Below are 20915 nucleotides of genomic sequence, written 5' to 3' on the forward strand. Positions count from 1 at the left end.
TAGATTTTTAATTAAATCAATATTTTTTTTTGTTGGGTTCCATGTAAACATTAATAAAGTAAGGTATTTTTCACATGTTGGTATTTTGAGTTTATCTCCATAATTATATTGTTTATATATTTTTAAGTATTGTTTGTGCATTGCCAGTCAGGGGTGCCAGTAATTTTAGAGCCCACTGTACTTTGTGCATGACAGGTAAAACAATTGTTTACAGATTCTTTCACTTATATGTCACTATAATCACTATTCCAGTGGGTCAGAATTTTACATATGCTAAGTTGACTGTGCCTTTAAACGGATTGGAAAATTCCAGAAAATGTCATGGCTTAAAGAAGCTAATGATAGGCTAATTGACCTCATTTGAGTCAATTGGATGTGTACCTGTGAATGTATTTCAAGGCCTACCTTCAAACTCAGTGCCTCTTTGCTTGACATCATGGGAAAATCAAAAGAAATCAGCCAAGACCTCAGAAAAAAAAGTGTAGACCTCCACAAGTCTGGTTCCTCCTTGGGAGCAATTTTCAAACACTGAAGGTACCATGTTCATCTGTAAAAACAATAGTACTCAAGTATAAACACCATGGGACCACGCAGCCGTCATACCGCTCAGGAAGGAGATGTGTTCTGTTTCCAAGAGATGAATGTACTTTGGTCCGAAAAGTGCAAATCAATCCCAGAACAGCAGCAAAGGACCTTGCGAAGATGCTGGAGGAAACAGGTACACAAATATCTATATCCACAGTAAAACAAGTCCTATATCGACATAACCTGAAAGGCCGCCAAGCAAGAAAGAAGCCACTGCTCCAAAACTACCATAATAAAGTCAGACTACAGTTTGCCACTGCACAGGAGGACAAAAATCATACTTTTTTGGAGAAATGCCCTCTGGTCTGATGAAACAAAAATATAACTGTTTGGCCATAATAACCATCGTTATGTTTGGAGGAAAAATGGGGAGGCTAGCAAGCCGAAGAATACCATCCAAACCGTGAAGCACGGGGGTGGCAGCATCATGTTGTGGGGGTGCTTTGCTGCAGGAGGGACTGGTGCACTTCACAAAATAGATGGCATCATGAGGCAGGGAAATTATGTGGATATATAGAAGCAACATCTCAAGACATCAGTCAGGAAGTTAAAGCTTGGTCGCAAATGGGTCTTCCAAATGGACAATGACCCCAAGCATACTTCCAAAGTTGTGGCAAAATGGCTTAAGGACAACAAAGACAAGGTATTGGAGTGGCCATCACAAAGCCCTGACCTCAATCCTATAGAAGAGTTGTGGGCAGAACTGAAAAAGCGAGTGCGAGCAAGGAGGCTTACAAACCAGACTCCGTTACACCAGTTCTGTCAGGAGGAACGGGCCAAAATTCACCCAACTTATTGTGGGAATATTGTGGAGGGCTACCCAAAATGTTTGACCCAAGTTAAACAATTTAAAGGCAATTCTACCAAATACTAATTGAGTGTATGTAAACTTCTGACCCACTGGGAATGTGATGAAAGAAATAAAAGCTGAAATAAATAATTCTCTACTATTATTCTTACATTCTTAAAATAAAGTGGTGATCCTAACTGACTTAAGACAGGGAATTTTTACAAGGATTAAATGTCAGGAATAGTGAAAAAGTTTAAATGTATTAGGCTAAGGTGTATGTAAACCTCCTACTTCAACTGTACATACGGTCACTGTGGGGACGACGTCATCGATGCACTTATTGATGAAGCCAGTGACTGATGTGGTGTACTCCTCAATGTCATCAGAAGAATCCTGGAACATATTCCAGTCTGTGCTAGCAAAACAGTCCTGTAGCTTAGCATCTGCTTCATCTGACCACTTTTCTTACTGACCGAGTCACTGGTGCTTCCTGCTTTAGTTTTTGATCATAGTCCGTCTATTTTATTATCGGTTGACTGTACGATGGCGAATAGGACTGATGGTAAAGGTAGATTACCCTCCCTGCGACGGATCCTAACAAGGCACCCAGATCTTGGTCCACGATACCTCAGTCTCTTTCTCCTGCGAATTACGGGGATGAGGGCCTTGTCGGGCGTCTGAAGTAAATCCTTCCCATCCGACTAGTTGAAGAAAAAGTATTCCTCCAGTATGGGGTGAGTAATCTCTGTCCTAATATCTAGAAGCTCTTTTCGGTCATAAGACACGGTGGTAGAAACATTATGTACAAAATAACGCAAAGAAAAATACACAATAGGTTATACGGGATCGTAAAACGGCAGCCAGAAAAAGAGGAGAGAGGACTGTGCCCGATTGTTTACTGCTGGGCTGAGGGAGCCGCTGCAGCTCTTTCAAACACCATCATTAGACACTAACAGCCCTAGCCACAGCACTTCACCCACTCCACTTCTCCAGGATGAAAAGAGAGAAACAGAGATGAACGGAAGATGAGAGCGATAGAGAGAGGTCGGGAAAGTGAGAAAGTCAAAGACGAGAGAAAAAAAGGGAAGAGAGGGTGTGTGGGGGTTGAACATGATACAATGGGGTAAAAAAGTATTTAGTCAGCCACCAATTGTGCAAGTACTCCCACTTAAAAATATGAGAGGCCTGTAATTTTCATCATAGGTACACTTCAACTATGACAGACAAAATGAGAAAAAAAATGAATTTGCAAATTATGGTGGAAAATAGGTATTTGGTCACCTACAAACAAGCAAGATTTCTGGCTCTCACAGACCTGTAACAACTTCTTCAAGAGGCTCCTCTGTCCTCCACTCGTTACCTGTATTAATTGCACCGGTTTGAACTTGTTATCAGTATAAAAGACACCTGTCCACAACCTCAAACAGTCACACTCCAAACTCCACTATTGCCAAGACCAAAGAGCTGTCAAAGGACACCAGAAACAAAATTGTAGACCTGCACCAGGCTGGGAAGACAATCTGCAATAGGTAAGCAGCTTGGTTTGAAGAAATCAACTGTGGGAGCAATTATTAGGAAATGGAAGACATACGAGACCACTGATAATCTCCCTCGATTTGGGGCTCCACGCAAGATCTCACCCCGTGGGGTCAAAATGATCACAAGAACGGTGAGCAAAAATCCCAGAACCATACGGGGGGGCATAGTGAATGACCTGGAGAGAGCTGGGACCAAAGTAACAAAGCCTACCCTCAGCAAGGGCATTGAAGATGAAACGTGGCTGGGTCTTTCAGCATGACAATGATACCAAACACACCGCCCGGGCAATGAAGGAGTGGCTTCGTAAGAAGCATTTCAAGGTCCTGGAGTGGCTTCGTAAGAAGCATTTCAAGGTCCTGGAGTGGCCTCGCCAGTCTCCAGATCTCAACCCCATAGAAAATCTTTGGAGGGAGTTGAAAGTCCGTGTAGCCCAGCAACAGCCCCAAAACATCACTGCTCTAGAGGAGATCTGCATGGAGGAATGGGCCAAAATACCAGCAACAGTGTGTGAACAGTGTGTGAAAACCTTGTGAAGACTTACAGAAAACGTTTGACCCGTCATTGCCAACAAAGGGTATATAACAAAGTATTGAGATAAACTTTTGTTATTGACCAAATACTTATTTTCCACCATAATTTGCAAATAAATTCATAAAAAATCCTACAATGTGATTTTCTGGATTTCTTTTGTCATTTTTTCTGTCATAGTTGAAGTGTACCTATAATGAAAATTACAGGCCTCTCATCTTTTTAAGTGGGATAACTTGCACAATTGGTGGCTGACTAAATACTTTTTTGCCCCACTGTATAAGAGAGAAATGAAACACTATGAGATAAATGGAAATGTAATAGAATGAGAGATATAAGTCGCTCTGGATAAGAGCGTCTGCTAAATGTCTGCTTAAATGTAAATGTAATTAAAAAACATATATTTCATCATTTACATTTCTATGTGTTCTACTGAGAGACATCAACTAACCATGCGCCAAGATGCCATTATAAAAGTGATGGTAGAGATTAGGAGTGTGAACATAAAAAAAAAAAAAAATATATATATATATTTTTTTAGATTCTTAACAATTAACTTGTTGGGGCCGTGGTTCCGAGGTGGGAACATAAATCAGCGGAAATTTCAAGTGCGCCACGTATAGTTTTTGATAAAACTCAAACTTTCATTAAAATGCACATATAATGTACTGAATTAAAGCTACACTCGTTGTGAATCTATCCACCAAGTCAGATTTGTAAAATGCATTTCGGCGAAAGCATGAGAAGCTATTATCTGATAGCATGTATCCCCCAAAATACCTCAACGTCACCTAACGACAGATTTTGCGATAGCCGGGGGCTACTCAAAACGCAGAAATAAAATATAAAACATTCATTACCTTTGACGAGCTTCTTTCTTGGCACTCCTAGATGTCCCATAAACATAATTTTGGGTCGTTTTTAGATTAAATCGGTCCATATATAGCGTAGATATCGATCTATGAACATTGTGTGAACAACGGAAAAAAATAGCGTTTTCTAATGTAACGTCATTTTTTAAAATTAAAAAAGTCGACGATAAACTTTCACAAAACACTTCAAAATACTTTTGTAATGCAACTTTAGGTATTAGTACACATTAATAAGCGATAAAATTGAAAACGAGGCGATGTCAATTCTATAGGTGTCTGTCTGGAAATGCTGTCCGTATAAATCTCAACCAAAATATCCGGTCAGAGACCGGAAGAAATGCGTTGCCTTGCGTCTGTTTGACCAAGAAACAAATAGTTGGCAAATGACAAGACTCTAGACAACGTGTGGAAGCTGTAGGTATTGCAACCTCGACCTCATTTAATTCGGTTCACCTTTAACAATCCTTGGAAGTGGCGCATTGATATTTTTTTCCATTTTCAGTGATCAGATTTTCCTGCACTTTTCGATGAAACGCACGTTCTGTTATAGTCACAGCCGTGATTTAACCAGTTTTAGAAACGTCTGAGTGTTTTCTATCCACACATACTAATCATATGCATATACTATATTCCTGGCATGAATAGCAGGGCGCTGAAATGTTGCGCGATTTTTAACAAAAAGCTGCGAATTTTCACAGCTTCCCTAATTAAGTAAACATTTTAACCCCCCACAAAATTTCAATCACAGTGCAGTTATCACAAAACATATGTTCTGTGTTATAACCAACTAGACATAGTGGGTAAATTTCCACAACAACTAAGAGTGGTGAAGCGCCAGGCCCTGGTGCACTGGCTACCACGCTGTGAACAGCGTGAAGCAAACCTGTGCACGTGTGTGATTGTATGAGAGAAAAGTGCTGCTCACTCTTCTCAATATCCTAGCCTATAGAGCCCTACAGTTGAGGTGTCATCATTTCAATCATCCACGTGGGTATATGCTCCTAAAAACCAATGAGGAGATGGGAGAGGCAGGACTTACAGCGTGTCGAGCGTCACAAATAGAACCAAGTTCTATTTTAGTGCCTGGCTACGCAGACGCTCGTTGACGCGCGCGAGCAGTGTGGGTGCAATGATTGAATAACATGTATGTGTACATTTATTTTTGCAACGCGGGCAGTGTGGTCCGTATGTAAGGCTGTAACGTGAAAAAGTGAAGGGGTCTGAATACTTTCCGACTGCACTGTAAGACCGCTGACATTTTCAGGATAATGCCATGTTGCTCGAATTGACACCAAGCTTCAAACTAACTAGATGTAGGGGATGGCTAATTGCTACTGCCTTCCTGAGCTCTAGAGGAACTGTTACCCCCAGATCCAGATGCCTTGGCTGTCAGGGAGGAATTTCCACTGTCACATTTGAGTGACCCTTTTTTTGGGGTAAATGGACCATTGGGTTTTTCATAATGGTCATTGGCTGTGACTTTATGTGGTGCTTTTTTTGGATCAGGTCTCTCAGTAGGAGGAGGGCGAAGGGCAAAATCAAGAAAGTGGCTGGGAATTCAGTGGGAGAAAACTAATTCTGACTGTTTGAGTCAGAGGTTACACTCTGACTGTCATCCAAGACAGAACCGACACAACTTCCAGTTGCCAAAGTAAAAAGAGAGAGGGAAGAGAGAGGAGGAAGAAGTGAATAACCAGCCAAAACCCTGAGAATATTGAGCTGAGAATATTCTTTATGACAGCAGTTCAGAAAAATGACACTTGGTAAGCCTCTCAAGCATCTTCACTTCTCTAACCAATGTCTTAACGAGTTAAAGAGACTTTGGTTTCAGACAACGCCAACATTTCATCAAGAACACAGGCTAGATTTAGGAGCTGTGTTGCTGTGGCTAAGTAAGTATTAATCTCCGCCTGTCTGTCTGTCTGTCTGTCTGTCTGTCTGTCCGCCTGTCCCGTAGGATCTTATGTACAGGGGCTACAGTAAAATTTAGACTAACCACAGTCTTGCCCGGCATGTACCCCTACCCCCACAACCCTTGCCCCAAATAAACAGTACTATAATGAGATGACAAAAAGACAGAGATTAAGATAATGCACAAGAGGTCGGGGGGTATTAAGAGGCATGGGGGAGGAGAGAGATTGGAGAGGGAACTGGGCACACAGAGCTGGGAGGGAGAGAAAGCTTGGGGGAGAAGGCAAGAGAGCAAGATTGGGTAAAAGTAGAGGGGAGACCTCGGGGTCTAGCCAGAGAGAAATAATGAGAGAGAAAATGAGAGGGGGAGAGAGAAAGAGCGAGACAGGGAGTGAGCTAGTGAGTGAGCACTGGGGGAGGGGGGATCAACAGCTGATAATGTCCGTCCAACCATCGAGAGCAGACAGATTTCGCAAGCTGTTTTGATAGACCTCCTCATTTTAGATCCCCACTCTGAGCGCTCATCGGGTCATTTGTTTGTTTGTTCATCCGTCAACTCCGATCTCCACTTGCCTTTCTCGTAATGGCTATGACAAAGTGTGCAGACCGTGCTATGTCAAGACCATTGCACACAAACGTGTCACTCTTTAACCCTTTTATGCTTCTGGATATTCCCATAACTCGCGTAGTCAACTTCACAGGTAAAAAAGCTACAATGCAGGATTCATGGAAATGAATGAAACCCTACAAAACCCCATAAGCCTCAGTGCTACCAGAGGCACTGACATGGCCACAGCACAGAAAATAAAAACCCTACCATCCCTGTAACATTAGATAGCTATTGTTGTCTGTATCTTCCAGCTCAGCTACACAGGAAATTAAAAAAACCACTAGGTAAATATATAACACACATACTTGTGTGTGCGCGCGGCGCATGCACGCATTCTGCCTTTATTGCTTCCGTACTCAGCGGGTAGAGAGCTTAAGCCATTAACCCACTATGGTGCATGCAGCATCCACCACAGTGTACACCCCAAGGCGTACACGCAGCGGCTGCAGCTGGAACGGTGGCAGAGACGACAGTGACAATTCTGTGACGGTGACGACTCCACACTGTTACAAATAAGCTCAACACCGTGACATTTGTCCTTTCAAATGAAACCAATCCACTTCACCTCCTATGCTATTGAGCTCGAGCACTGGAGAGCTGTATCTGTATTGACAGAACTATTTCTGTCTCGTAATCGATATAACCTTAAATACACTTCGAGCTTGCAATCAAGGGACAGGATGTGTCGCTTGTAGTGGTCGCGATAACATCCACTCATGTCCGTGTCTTTGACATGCTGCCCAAGGTACAGTATTCCACATGAACGAATTTCAACCCAACCAAGACACTCTGCTACTACTTATATGTCGCCCTGGTATTTTTCTTAAATAATACATCAAAATGTATTGTATAATACATGAAAGCAGGTCATTGCACGGTGAAATCCACATTCATAGTGCACAAAGTACTTAAGTATGAAAAATGGAACCAACTCCAAAACTAGGTGATGTTTTTGACTCTTCTATAAACCCCCCACAAAAAAATCCATCCATCCATTATCACATAATAGAGTAACATATCACTGTAATCTCTACCTCAATTAATTTGTCAACAGAGCAGTGCATTATTTGAACAGCTGACAAAGTGTGTGCATCATGATCATCTGTAGCTCGCATGACCAGAAGCAGTTGGTTCACAGATGTTAGGGCAGCTGACTGTTTCCCAGCCATTCTGTTCTTCTGTGTCCTCTCAAACAGAACCTTCCACACACACATCTGAGGTGCGCTTCCCTAGCGCTTTCTCCCGTTTCCAGTTTTGCTGTGTGATGTACAGCAATGCTCAATCTATATACTCAATAGTCCATACTCTCTTCTAGTCATGTCTGCCAGCCTTCATATCGAATAGCTAAGGGTTCAATATCAATCTATTGCTCTATCAACAACAAACATCGAGAGGGGAAGACTCAGAGTATAATATTTCCCTTCAGTGCCCACTAGAAACTCCAGACTACTCTATAGCATGAATGAACCACTGAAATAGTTTTACCTTTCAGCAAGGCGCTTCAGTTCCCCCTCGCTCTTTCTCTTCAACCTCTGTCACCGACAAGCCTCTCTGTAGAGAGATGGTGATACAGTCCCGCTTTCTCTCTATCCCTCTCTCTCTGACTGCAACACACGCGATACAGTACTTTTCTACCTCCCTCTTTAACACACACAGTCCAGCTGTGACAGTACACCCACACACACAGACACACACAGACACACCCTGGGCACCAGTCCAGAGTCAAAGGGCTCTGGTTTCTGACGCTCTCTTCACTGCCCTGGGACGAGACACTGATAGAGGGAGGGAGAGATGAAGAGGCAGAGTTGATGAGAGAGAGCCCGAGAGAGAGAGAGAGAGAGAGAGAACTTAGGGGAGAGCTTAATGCCTCACATCAGAAAAACATCCCCATTCGAAATGGCAACATTTGGAAAAACTACTTTGAAACCGATACGAAAATCCAGAATGGCCGAAATGTAACGATACTCAGATCAAATTAGTTGATCAATTTAAAAAAATTAAACAATTAAAAGACCAACAAAACCCATTAGACATACCCATCAAAATAACAGAGCTGAAAGAGAAAACCAAAGTGCGGTGAAGCCTGTGGGCCAGACACCATCTGCAATAAGAAAAGCTGCAGGAAGCCATGCTCAAGCTCTTCAACCCAGTGTTGAATGTAGGACACTTTCCAGAAATATAGAATAAAGGCATAACACACACATTGAAAAGTAGACCAATTCTACACTAATAATTATTGCAGTATCTGCAAGACCAGTAATCTAGGGAAGGTTTTCTGCAGCATAATAAATATGAGAATTACAGACCTTCCTCACAAAAAAAAGTGTTTTAAGTGCATGTCAAATTGGCTTCTTACCAAAACAAACACCTGACAACATCTACACCCGTTTAAAAAAAATATGTTTATCAGTCCACAAAGGGTAAAATATTTGCCTGCTTTATTGACTTCAAAAAGGCATTAAATTCCATCCACAAACTCATCCAAAGTGGAATTGGAGGAAGAACCTGTGAGGTTATTTATTTTTTATTTTTTTATTTCACCTTTATTTAACCAGGTAGGCTAGTTGAGAACAAGTTCTCATTTGCAACTGCGACCTGGCCAAGATAAAGCATAGCAGTGTGAACAGACAACACAGAGTTACACATGGAGTAAACAATTAGCAAGTCAATAACACAGTAGAAAAAAATGGGCAGTCTATATACAATGTGTGCAAAAGGCATGAGGAGGTAGGCGAATAATACAATTTTGCAGATTAACACTGGAGTGATAAATGATCAGATGGGCATGTACAGGTAGAGATATTGGTGTGCAAAAGAGCAGAAAAGTAAATAAATAAAAACAGTATAAAAACAGTATGGGAATGAGGTAGGTGAAAAAGGGTGAGCTATTTACCTATAGACTATGTACAGCTGCAGCGATCGGTTAGCTGCTCGGATAGCTGATGTTTGAAGTTGGTGAGGGAGATAAAAGTCTCCAACTTCAAAGATTTTTGTAATTCGTTCCAGTCACAGGCAGCAGAGTACTGGAACGAAAGGCGGCCAAATGAGGTGTTGGCTTTAGGGATGATCAGTGAGATACACCTGCTGGAGCGCGTGCTACGGATGGGTGTTGCCATCGTGACCAGTGAACTGAGATAAGGCGGAGCTTTACCTAGCATGGACTTGTAGATGACCTGGAGCCAGTGGGTCTGGCGATGAATATGTAGTGAGGGCCAGCCGACTAGAGCATACAAGTCGCAGTGGTGGGTGGTATAAGGTGCTTTAGTGACAAAACGGATGGCACTGTGATAGACTGCATCCAGTTTGCTGAGTAGAGTGTTGGAAGCCATTTTGTAGATGACATCGCCGAAGTCGAGGATCGGTAGGATAGTCAGTTTTACTAGGGTAAGCTTGGCAGCGTGAGTGAAGGAGGCTTTGTTGCGGAATAGAAAGCCGACTCTGGATTTGATTTTTGATTGGAGATGTTTGATGTGAGTCTGGAAGGAGAGTTTGCAGTCTAGCCAGACACCTAGGTACTTATAGATGTCCACATATTCAAGGTTGGAACCATCCAGGGTGGTGATGCTAGTCGGGCATGCGGGTGCAGGCAGCGATCGGTTGAAAAGCATGCATTTGGTTTTACTCGCGTTTAAGAGCAGTTGGAGGCCACGGAAGGAGTGCTGTATGGCATTGAAGCTCGTTTGGAGGTTTGATAGCACAGTGTCCAATGACGGGCCGAAAGTATATAGAATGGTGTCGTCTGCGTAGAGGTGGATCAGGGAATCGCCCGCAGCAAGAGCAACATCATTGATATATACAGAGAAAAGAGTCGGCCCGAGAAGTGAACCCTGTGGCACCCCCATAGAGACTGCCAGAGGACCGGACAGCATGCCCTCTGATTTGACACACTGAACTCTGTCTGCAAAGTAATTGGTGAACCAGGCAAGGCAGTCATCCGAAAACCGAGGCTGTTGAGTCTGCCGATAAGAATTTGGTGATTGACAGAGTCGAAAGCCTTGGCGAGGTCGATGAAGACGGCTGCACAGTACTGTCTTTTATCGATGGCGGTTATGATATCATTTAGTACCTTGAGTGTGGCTGAGGTGCACCCGTGACCGGCTCGGAAACCAGATTGCACAGCGGAGAAGGTACGGTGGGATTCGAGATGGTCAGTGACCTGTTTGTTGACTTGGCTTTCGAAGACCTTAGATAGGCAGGGCAGGATGGATATAGGTCTATAGCAGTTTGGGTCCAGGGTGTCTCCCCCTTTGAAGAGGGGAATGACTGCGGCAGCTTTCAATCCTTGGGGATCTCAGACGATATGAAAGAGAGGTTGAACAGGCTGGTAATAGGGGTTGCGACAATGGCGGCAGATCGTTTCAGAAATAGCGGGTCCAGATTGTCAAGCCCAGCTGATTTGTACGGGTCCAGGTTTTGCAGCTCTTTCAGAACATCTGCTATCTGGATTTGGGTAAAGGAGAACCTGGAGAGGCTTGGGTGAGGAACTACGGGGGGCGGAGCTGTTGGCCGAGGTTGGAGTAGCCAGGCGGAAGGCATGACCAGCCGTTGAGAAGTGCTTATTGAAGTTTTCGATAATCATGGATTTATCGGTGGAGACCGTGTTTCCTAGCCTCAGTGCAGTGGGCAGCTGGGAGGAGGTGCTCTTGTTCTCCATGGACTTCACAGTGTCCCAGAACTTTTAAATCATAACACAACACTGAAAATAAATGTTGTGTTCAAATGTTTTTTTCTTTTCACACAGTGGCGAGGGGGTCACTCAGGGCAGCAATCTGAGCCCAACACTGTTTAATATCTACAGTGGGGTCTGGAATTATTGGAACCCTTGATAGAGATGAGTATTTTTTTGCTATATGCATTTAGCTGCTAAATCGTGGCCACCACAACATTAATAATCTTCGGGATGGTAAAACATTCTTGGTGCAAACTTAAACCAGACATAAAGTATGTATAAAAGATAGTGGGGCAAAATATTTTTAAATAAGATCATCCTTGAGAATAATCACCCCCAATGATTTTATGTTTGAGTCAGTCAGATAGCATAACAACAATTGAAGGAAATTAGCTTTAAAACTGCAATTTTTCTCTCAGCCCAATGGCAAAATGTGTAGAATTTGGGGAAATTAACTTTAAAACAGCAAAATGTTTTCCCCAAGGCCAAGAGGAGGGCCTCTAAAACCACACCATTGGCCACTCCTAAAAGGTTTTATGAGATTGGACAACAAATTAGGATGGACCTTACACAATCTTTCCAGATCCTTGATATCCATCATCTATGCCTCTTCAATTCAAACCACAGGTTTTCAATGGGGTTCATGTCCGGAGACATTTGTGGATTTTGGGGTTACTGTCTTGCTGGAAGATTCCCTCAGACTCCTGACAGAGGCAACCAGGTTTTTGGCTAAAATCCCCTGGTACTTGGTAAAGTTCATGATGCCATTTACCTTACCAATGGCCCCAGGACCAATGGAAGTAAAAATACAAATAAATAATCATTTAACTAGTATGATCATAATAACTGTCTCCCATAGGTAGGGTACCACTACATTCAGTCATGCCTATAAAAAAAATGTTTATTGACAGGTACAAAGAGCAATGGTGAGAGAGGAGCAGAGAGATAGCGTGCTGTGAAGCTTTTAAACAACATTTGTAGCCTTGTCTCGTGTCCCTCATGTATTTATGTATACTCCCAGATTGGAGCTGTCAAATCATTCTCTCTCTCTCACACCCTCTGTCTCCAGCTGCCACACACTTATTTGCGCTCGCCTTCAATCGCTCCCTCACCGGCATCCCGAGAACGCCCGTTATTTCTATATTTACCTACTTAGTGTCCTTTTCATATTGATCATTACTCACCGTGATGCGCGCTCCACTCCTCTCCGTGTCACAAAGCCGCTGTTGTTTTTGGTCATGCTACCGTTACTATAATACCACAGAGGAGGAGTACCAAAATATATAATCCTCTTTTAATGCATGGTGAGTTAGACACAACAGCTGGTGTGGAGTCACACTCCATTATATTTTGAGTGTGTGTGTGTGTGCGTGCTTGAAGAGGCACACAATTGTGTTTGAGTGCGTGTGTCGGTCTGTGCGCGTGTGACAGAGAGAGAGTGAAATGTGGTGGTATGTGGTAGCATGTCAAATACAAGGTTGCAAGCCAACAGAATGGGATTTGATGCTGTACTCGTTCCTGTGCAGGAGTGCTGGCTGTCTTAACTAATTAGAGAAGAGGGGCATTTTCAAAACAATGTGGCATAAGCTGGGGACCCGGGACAAGACGATGAGGGACGGACACACACCTGTTCTCTCTAGCATGGTCACCTTGCTGCTTTGTGTGCTTCTTGTCCCTCAATGTCACACCGAGCCATGGTGGTGTTGCTCGGTGGCAATTTCAGGGTAGTGTTATGGTTAGAGTAAGTGGTTAAAAGGTAGAGTCCACAATATTACATCATACAAAGCAGGGCAACTTTCTGCGTACACTAATGCTCATCCCAGTTTGTGCTCCTCCTCGCCGCTTGAGGCTTGCCCACACTGGGAAAAAGCCAATAGTGGCAGTCTTGGCCGATCTGAATTCCCAATTTCATTCAGGGCGGAAAACTACATTTCTTACTGGACAAGTTCCTGTAGTACTCCCTGTTTAAGTCCATTGTCTCCCGTTTGCCAAATTAATACAATCCTGTTGATGATTTCTGTAAACAGGAAGTCGCCCAGGTATGTGTGATAATGTCATCATGCGGAGTGTAACTTTCAAATCCCATGTGGTCAGAAATCTTACCGTCCTTTCTGGCATTGGACTACCTGGTAATCCCAAACAGCCCCCCTAGTGAGCTACTACTAAGCCAAAGAGAGACAGGCAATAAAGTAGTCTCATTAAAGAGCGGAAGCCAGCAGTAATATGTCCTTCCTAGGCTTTCTTGTCCTATCAAACCAGACTGCTGCAAGTGAACCTGAACGCTTGTGTAGACTGTCTGACCACCCAGTCAGTCAACAACTCACCAGAACAACTGCCCCACTCTGATATTTTAGTTCTAACTGCTGTGTGTGTGTGTGTGTGTGTGTGTGTGTGTGTGTGTGTGTGTGTGTGTGTGTGTGTGTGTGTGTGTGTACGAAGTCTGTAAATCGGAAGGAACTTTTGGCAACCTCAGCCCATAATCCAATGTCATTTTGGGCCACTTGGCATGTAATAGTCAGTACTGTATCACAACACGCCCTTTGCTCACGTAGCATGCCAAGAGGTTTGTCTAGTCCTTGCCAATTTCTATGGTGTTAATAACCATAGTAGATGGCGAGACAGCGCAAACAGATCTAGGACCAGGCTAGAATCCCTTCAAAATGTTAACATTTTCGAGGTTTCTATGGTGAACCTTGTAGACCACACAAAAAAAAAAAGATTTACTCTAGACAAGCAATTTTTATTTTAAAGATGGATCAAGACCTACCTTGGCGTCACATTTTTTATGAACGGCTGTCTTGCACTCTGCAATGAGACAAAAGAGACCGTGTAAGAGTTGGTTGTGTGTGTGTGTGTGTGTGTGTGTGTGTGTGTGTGTGTGTGTGTGTGTGTGTGTGTGTGTGTGTGTGTGTGTGTGTGTGTGTGTGTGTGTGTGTGTGTGTGTGTGTGTGTGTGTGTGTGTGTGTGTGTGTGTGTGTGTGTGTGTGTGTGTGTGTGTGTGTGTGTGTGAATTGTGTTACACTCGGTACTCACCCTTACAGAAAGCCCCCGGGCTGTTGATGGTCTGTCTACACACTTCGCCTGGTCGTTTCTTCCTACAGCTCTTCTCTGTGAACACATGGGACACGGCTCCTTTACCAAGCTGCAACAGAACACAGAGTAGCATAGCATGACACACACAATGAGATGCACTGCTGGCATTTCTGCACCCAAATATACCAACTGTGTCAAATGTAATCGTACAAAAGGTCATTGGTATACTGAGAACATCTGGGAATATTTGTGCTCAAAACGGACATGCAGAAGAGTCTGTCCGGTCACGGACAATGTGACCGATAGAGACTGTGATTCAAAGTGCTTAAGTCACATACACAGGGTTGTAAGGTGAAGTACAGTGAACATCTAAGGCTTCGAGCTCCAACAAGCAGGACAACGTGAAATAGAAATAGCACTATTTTCATAACAACAACGATGGGAGTGATTAATAAATACATGTCCATTGGTGTGGAGGCAGAGTAAAGACTGTTGAGAGGGTGGGGGTGACCATAGGGGGAGCAGCACCATGACCATTGAGCGGCAAAAACAAACATTTCAATATATTTTTTAAAAAAACATCAAAAAGTGCTGAGTGTCGTTGGGATGGGGCAGAGTAAAAGTATTTTTTTGGGGGGTGTCCATAGTGGGAGCAGCAGGAGAAAGAACGTCCATAGTAAGGTGGGGGGTTCATAGAGGGAGGGGGAGCAGGTAGCTGACTAGTGGTGGCTATTCAGCAGCCCGATGGTCTGAGGGTAGAAACTATTGGCCAGTCTTTCAATTTTTTGCCATGATGCTCCTGCACTGCCCACATCTGAGTGATTGAAGCGGGGAGGACAGGTCTTGGCTCGGGTGGCTGGTGTCCCTGATGATCTTCTTGGCCTTCCTGCGACACATGGTGTTGTAGGTGTCCTGTAGGGCAGGCAGTGTGCACCCAATGGTGCGTTCGGCTGCACATATCACCCTCTGAAGAGCCTTAAAGTCCTCGGCAGAGTTTCTGTACCAGGCTGTGAGGGCCATCGGGGACAGGCCAAATTTCTTCGGCATCCTGAGGTCTTCACTACGGTGTCCGTGTGGTTGGCTTCTCTGAGATGTGTACGCTGAGGAATTTGAAGTTATTGTCTCCATGGCAGCCCCGTTGATGATATATAGTTTGATAGATAGTGTGAGGGTGGTGTGTGCTGCTGTACTCACCCGTGCTTGAGGTGAATATGTGTGTGTGTGTGTCTATATGTCTGTCTTCACTCTTTGTGTTACAGGTTGAAGGGATGGAGGGATTCAGACTAGAGAGAGAGACACCACTACCATTTTCCTTAATACAGGGAGAGAGGTGGATGTTTGCACAGCTGCCTAGACTGGCACAGTGCAGTACAGGCACCCTTTCAGTGGAAGCCTATGCTAGACAGTTGGCACTGTCAACAGGCACCAGAGACAAACTAGAACACCCCAAAAATGTTGCTCAAATGATAATCTAATCTGTTAAATGGCGGATCAAACCCCACAGTTTGTGGCTAAAGCTTAGCAGTTACTGGCTAGAAATATGGCTTTGTTCACTTGTGGGTCGCAATAACTCGAAAAGCTTTGTGAGTCACGTCGCAAAGAAGTTTGGGAGCCACCGAGCAAAGCCGAGAGGAGGGGCAGAGAGAAGAGAAGTAGAGACAAGAATGGCTTGGTTCATTGAGAGAACATCATTTGTCAGAAAACTAAAATGGGAATGGATGTCGGGTTTCATTCCATTGCTGCTGCTCATTTTACAAGTGGACATTTGCACAAACAGCCTTGACATTGGAAGATTGATGGCTAGTCCAATAAGGAAGATCAAAACCTCCAGGAACATTGAATGGACGACATAAAAACAGCTGCTTACGCATGCATACATGCAAGCACAAGCACGGGATTCAGACTCACCTGCCTACAAGATACAACACTTATTTTAAGCAACACAGTTACACGCATACACATATTTCAACAGAAACCAAAAACCTACATTCAGGCACAAATGTATGCACACAGTCCCTGTGACGGTGTCACTATAAAATCTACATCTTCTACTGACTCAAAATCCATGCTTTTTATGCACTCTCAGAGGACAAAGGCATGGCAAAAGTCTGAGGACATCAGAAAGCGGTGTCACCTGAATGCGCGTGAACCTCATTGAGTCATTCATCTATCCTCCCCAGAAGGGAGGGGGGAGGAGTGTGGTCTGGGTCAACAACTAACACCAAACTCCAGTAACAAACACCTTTACTTATTCACTCACTCCATCACCTTTATTTATTCACTCACTCCATCACCTTTACTTATTCACTCACTCCATCACCTTTACTTATTCACTCACTCCATCACCTTTACTTATTCACTCACTCCATCACCTTTACTTATTCACTCACTCCATCACCTTTACTTATTCACTCACTCCATCACCTTTATTTATTCACTCACTCCATCACCTTTACTTATTCACTCACTCCATCACCTTTACTTATTCACTCACTCCATCACCTTTATTTATTCACTCACTCCATCACCTTTACCTTTATTCACTCACTCCATCACCTTTACTTATTCACTCACTCCATCACCTTTACTTATTATCCATCACCACTCCATCACCTTTATTTATTCACCTCTTTATTTATTCACTCCATCACCTTTATTTATTTATTCACTTTACTTATTCACTCCATCACCTTTATTTATTCACTCACTCCATCACCTTTACTTATTCACTCACTCCATCACCTTTACTTATTCACTCACTCCATCACCTTTATTTATTCACTCACTCCATCACCTTTATTTATTCACCCATCATCACCTTTACTTATTATTCACCTTTATTCACTCCATCACCTTTATTTATTTCACTCCATCACCTTTACTTATTCACTCACTCCATCACCTTTATTTATTCACTCACTCCATCACCTTTACTTATTATCACTCCATCACCTTTATTTATTCACTCACTCCATCACCTTTATTTATTCACTCACTCCATCACCTTTATTTATTATCACTCCATCACCTTTATTTATTCACTCACTCCATCACCTTTATTTATTCACTTATTCACTCCATCACCTTTATTTATTCACTCACTCCATCACCCTTATTCACTCACTCCATCACCTTTATTTATTCACTCACTCCATCACCTTTATTTATTCACCTTTATTTATTCACTCCATCACCTTTATTTATTCACTCACTCCATCACCCATCACCTTTACTTATTCACTCACTCTTATTCACATCACCTTTACTTTATTCACCATCACCTTTATTTATTCACTCACTCCATCACCTTTACTTATTCACTCACTCCATCACCTTTACTTATTCACTCACTCCATCACCTTTACTTATTCACTCACTCCATCACCTTTACTTATTCACTCACTCCATCACCTTTACTTATTCACTCACTCCATCACCTTTATTTATTCACTCACTCCATCACCTTTACTTATTCACTCACTCCATCACACGGCACACCTCTCCGTTGGCCGCCCCTCCCTCCCTCTCCCTCCATCCATCCATCCCACGGCACACCTCTCCGTTGGCCGCCCCTCCCTCCCTCTCCCTCCATCCCACATTCTAAGAGGAAGCATATGTAGCTTTGCTGTGATTTAAAAGGTTACTTTAAAGTACATGTGTGTGTGTGTGTGTGTGTGTGTGTGTGTGTGTGTGTGTGTGTGTGTGTGTGTGTGTGTGTGTGTGTGTGTGTGTGTTCTATCAAGATCAACAGAGTTCATGTAGACCACTGAAGTTGCCCCTGGCTTGTTTTTAACACGCAATGATGTTAAAATAGCATGTTCAACAGCATAGTGGTAATCCTACAGACATTCAGATGGCCAGAGCACAGTGTGAAAACACATACAATGATGTGTGTATATATATATATGTGTCCAGACTGTTATATTTGGGGTAACTTTGCATGTTTACTAAACTGCCACTGGACTCATCAGAATGGATGGATCTGCCATTATGACTGTGTTTGTTACCGGGAGAGATGACTAAGTTTCACTCTCTTTTTCTCACTCTCTGTCTTTCACTCCCTCGCTCCGCACCCATCCCTGTCTCTCGTTAGATACTAGGCATACATCTTTTATTAGATCCATCGGCTGGTATACTTTTATATAACTCATGATTAGGGTTGCCTCCTAGAATCAATTTGAGTTAAGCAATTCAGTGTCCATCCTTTTAAAAAGAATGGTCAATGGCAAGGGAAATTATCTGATGAATCTGGAAAAAGAAACACTGAAGAAACTATTTGAGTGGCGTACACACAATGTGAACTCGCCTACACCCTTGGCAAAGACCAGTGACTTAACTTGTTTCTTTTGTAACTAATACTTTCCATCCAAGGAACATTTGACTATTACATAAGACATCTAGGAAGCCATCCAGGAAGCTCAAGTGACACAAACTCAAATGAAATCAACTGTTGGGTGAAACTGGACAAAGTTAAGTGGGATGATATACATTATATTTCACAAGCATAGCATATACAGTTGAAGTCAGAAGTTTACATACACCTTAGCCTAATACATTTAAACTCAGTTTTTCACAATTCCTGATATTTAATCCTAGTAAAAAGGATAGGATAGGTCAGTTAGGATCACCAATTTATTTTAAGAATGTGAAATGTCAGAATAATAGTAGAGAGAATGATTGATTTAAGCTTTTATGTATTTCATCACATTCCCAGTGGGTCAGAAGTCAGAAGAACACAGGAAACGGTGCAGGTCCTAATCCAGGCACTTGTCATCTCCCGTCTGGATTACTGCAACTCGCTGTTGGCTGGGCTCCCTGCCTGTGCCATTAAACCCCTACAACTCATCCAGAACGCCGCAGCCCGTCTGGTGTTCAACCTTCCCAAGTTCTCTCACGTCACCCCGCTCCTCCGCTCTCTCCACTGGCTTCCAGTTGAAGCTCGCATCCGCTACAAGACCATGGTGCTTGCCTACGGAGCTGTGAGGGGAACGGCACCTCAGTACCTCCAGGCTCTGATCAGGCCCTACACCCAAACAAGGGCACTGCGTTCATCCACCTCTGGCCTGCTCGCCTCCCTACCACTGAGGAAGTACAGTTCCCGCTCAGCCCAGTCAAAACTGTTCGCTGCTCTGGCCCCCAATGGTGGAACAAACTCCCTCACGACGCCAGGACAGCGGAGTCAATCACCACCTTCCGGAGACACCTGAAACCCCACCTCTTTAAGGAATACCTAGGATAGGATAAGTAATCCTTCTCACCCCCCCCCCCCTTTAAGATTTAGATGCACTATTGTAAAGTGACTGTTCCACTGGATGTCATAAGGTGAATGCACCAATTTGTAAGTCGCTCTGGATAAGAGCGTCTGCTAAATGACTTAAATGTAAATGTAAGTTTACATACACTCAATTAGTATTTGGCAGCATTGCCTTTAAATTGTTCACCTTGGGTCAAACGTTTTGGGTAGCCTTCCACATGCTTCCCACAATAAGTTGGGTGAATTTTGGCCTGACAGAGCTGGTGTAACTGAGCCTCCTTGCTCGCACACACTTCTTCAGTTCTGCACACACATTTTCTATAGGATTGAGGTCAGGGCTTTGTGATGGCCACTCCAATACCTTGACTTTGTTGTCCTTAAGCCATTACGCTACAACTTTGGAAGTATGCTTGGGGGTCATTGTCCATTTGGAAGAACCATTTGCGACCAAGCTTTAACTTCCTGACTGATGTCTTGAGATGTTGCTTCAATATATCCACATAATTTCCCTGCCTCATGATGCCATCTATTTTTTGAAGTGGACCAGTCCCTCCTGCAGCAAAGCACCCCCACAACATGATGCTGCCACCCCCGTGCTTCACGGTTGGGATGGTGTTCTTCGGCTTGCAAGCCTCCCCCCTTTTCCTCCAAACATAACGGATGGTTATTATGGTCAAATAGTTCTATTTTTGTTTCATCAGACCAGAAAGAACGATCTTTGTCCCCTTGTGCAGTTGCAAACCGTAGTCTGGCATTTGTAATGGCGGTTTTGGAACAGAGGCTTCTTCCTTGCTGAGCGGCCTTTCAGGTTATGTCGATATAGAAGGAGACAGAACGTGTCTCCTTGCTGAGCAGTATGACGCCGGTCTGGTCCCATGGTGTTTATACTTGAGTACTATTGTTTGTACAGATGAATGTGGTACCTTCAGACGTTTGGAAATTGCTCCCAAAGATGAACAAGACTTGGAGGTGTACACTTTTTCCCTGAGGTCTTGACTGATTTCTTTTGATTTTCCCATGTTGTCAAGCAAAGAGGCACTGAGTTTGAAAGTAGGCCTTGAAATATATCCACAGGTACACCTCCAATTGACTCAAATGGATGTCAATAAGCCTAATCAGAAGCT

At 43.3% G+C, this 20915-nt stretch overlaps 1 protein-coding gene across 6 annotated transcripts in view; it reads right to left on the bottom strand.

The window, feature by feature from the left end:
- Positions 1-20915, bottom strand: part of LOC118388986 (tensin-2-like) — an 83113-nt gene that overhangs the window by 52680 nt on the left and 9518 nt on the right. For 3 of the 6 annotated variants that reach the window (XM_052527305.1, XM_052527306.1, XM_052527304.1), the window contains exons 2-3: positions 14538-14646; positions 14272-14309 (exon numbers count right to left, since the gene is read on the bottom strand). In XM_052527305.1, the coding sequence (XP_052383265.1) occupies positions 14272-14309; positions 14538-14646 (147 nt within the window). Of the gene's footprint in view, positions 1-8320; positions 8566-14271; positions 14310-14537; positions 14647-20915 lie in introns of those variants that run through there. The other 3 variants (XM_035778634.2, XM_035778633.2, XM_052527307.1) reach the window with 2 other exon arrangements.

The sequence above is a fragment of the Oncorhynchus keta genome, chromosome 10 (genome assembly GCF_023373465.1).
Source record: "Oncorhynchus keta strain PuntledgeMale-10-30-2019 chromosome 10, Oket_V2, whole genome shotgun sequence".
In the NCBI taxonomy this organism is placed as follows: Eukaryota; Metazoa; Chordata; class Actinopteri; order Salmoniformes; family Salmonidae; genus Oncorhynchus; species Oncorhynchus keta.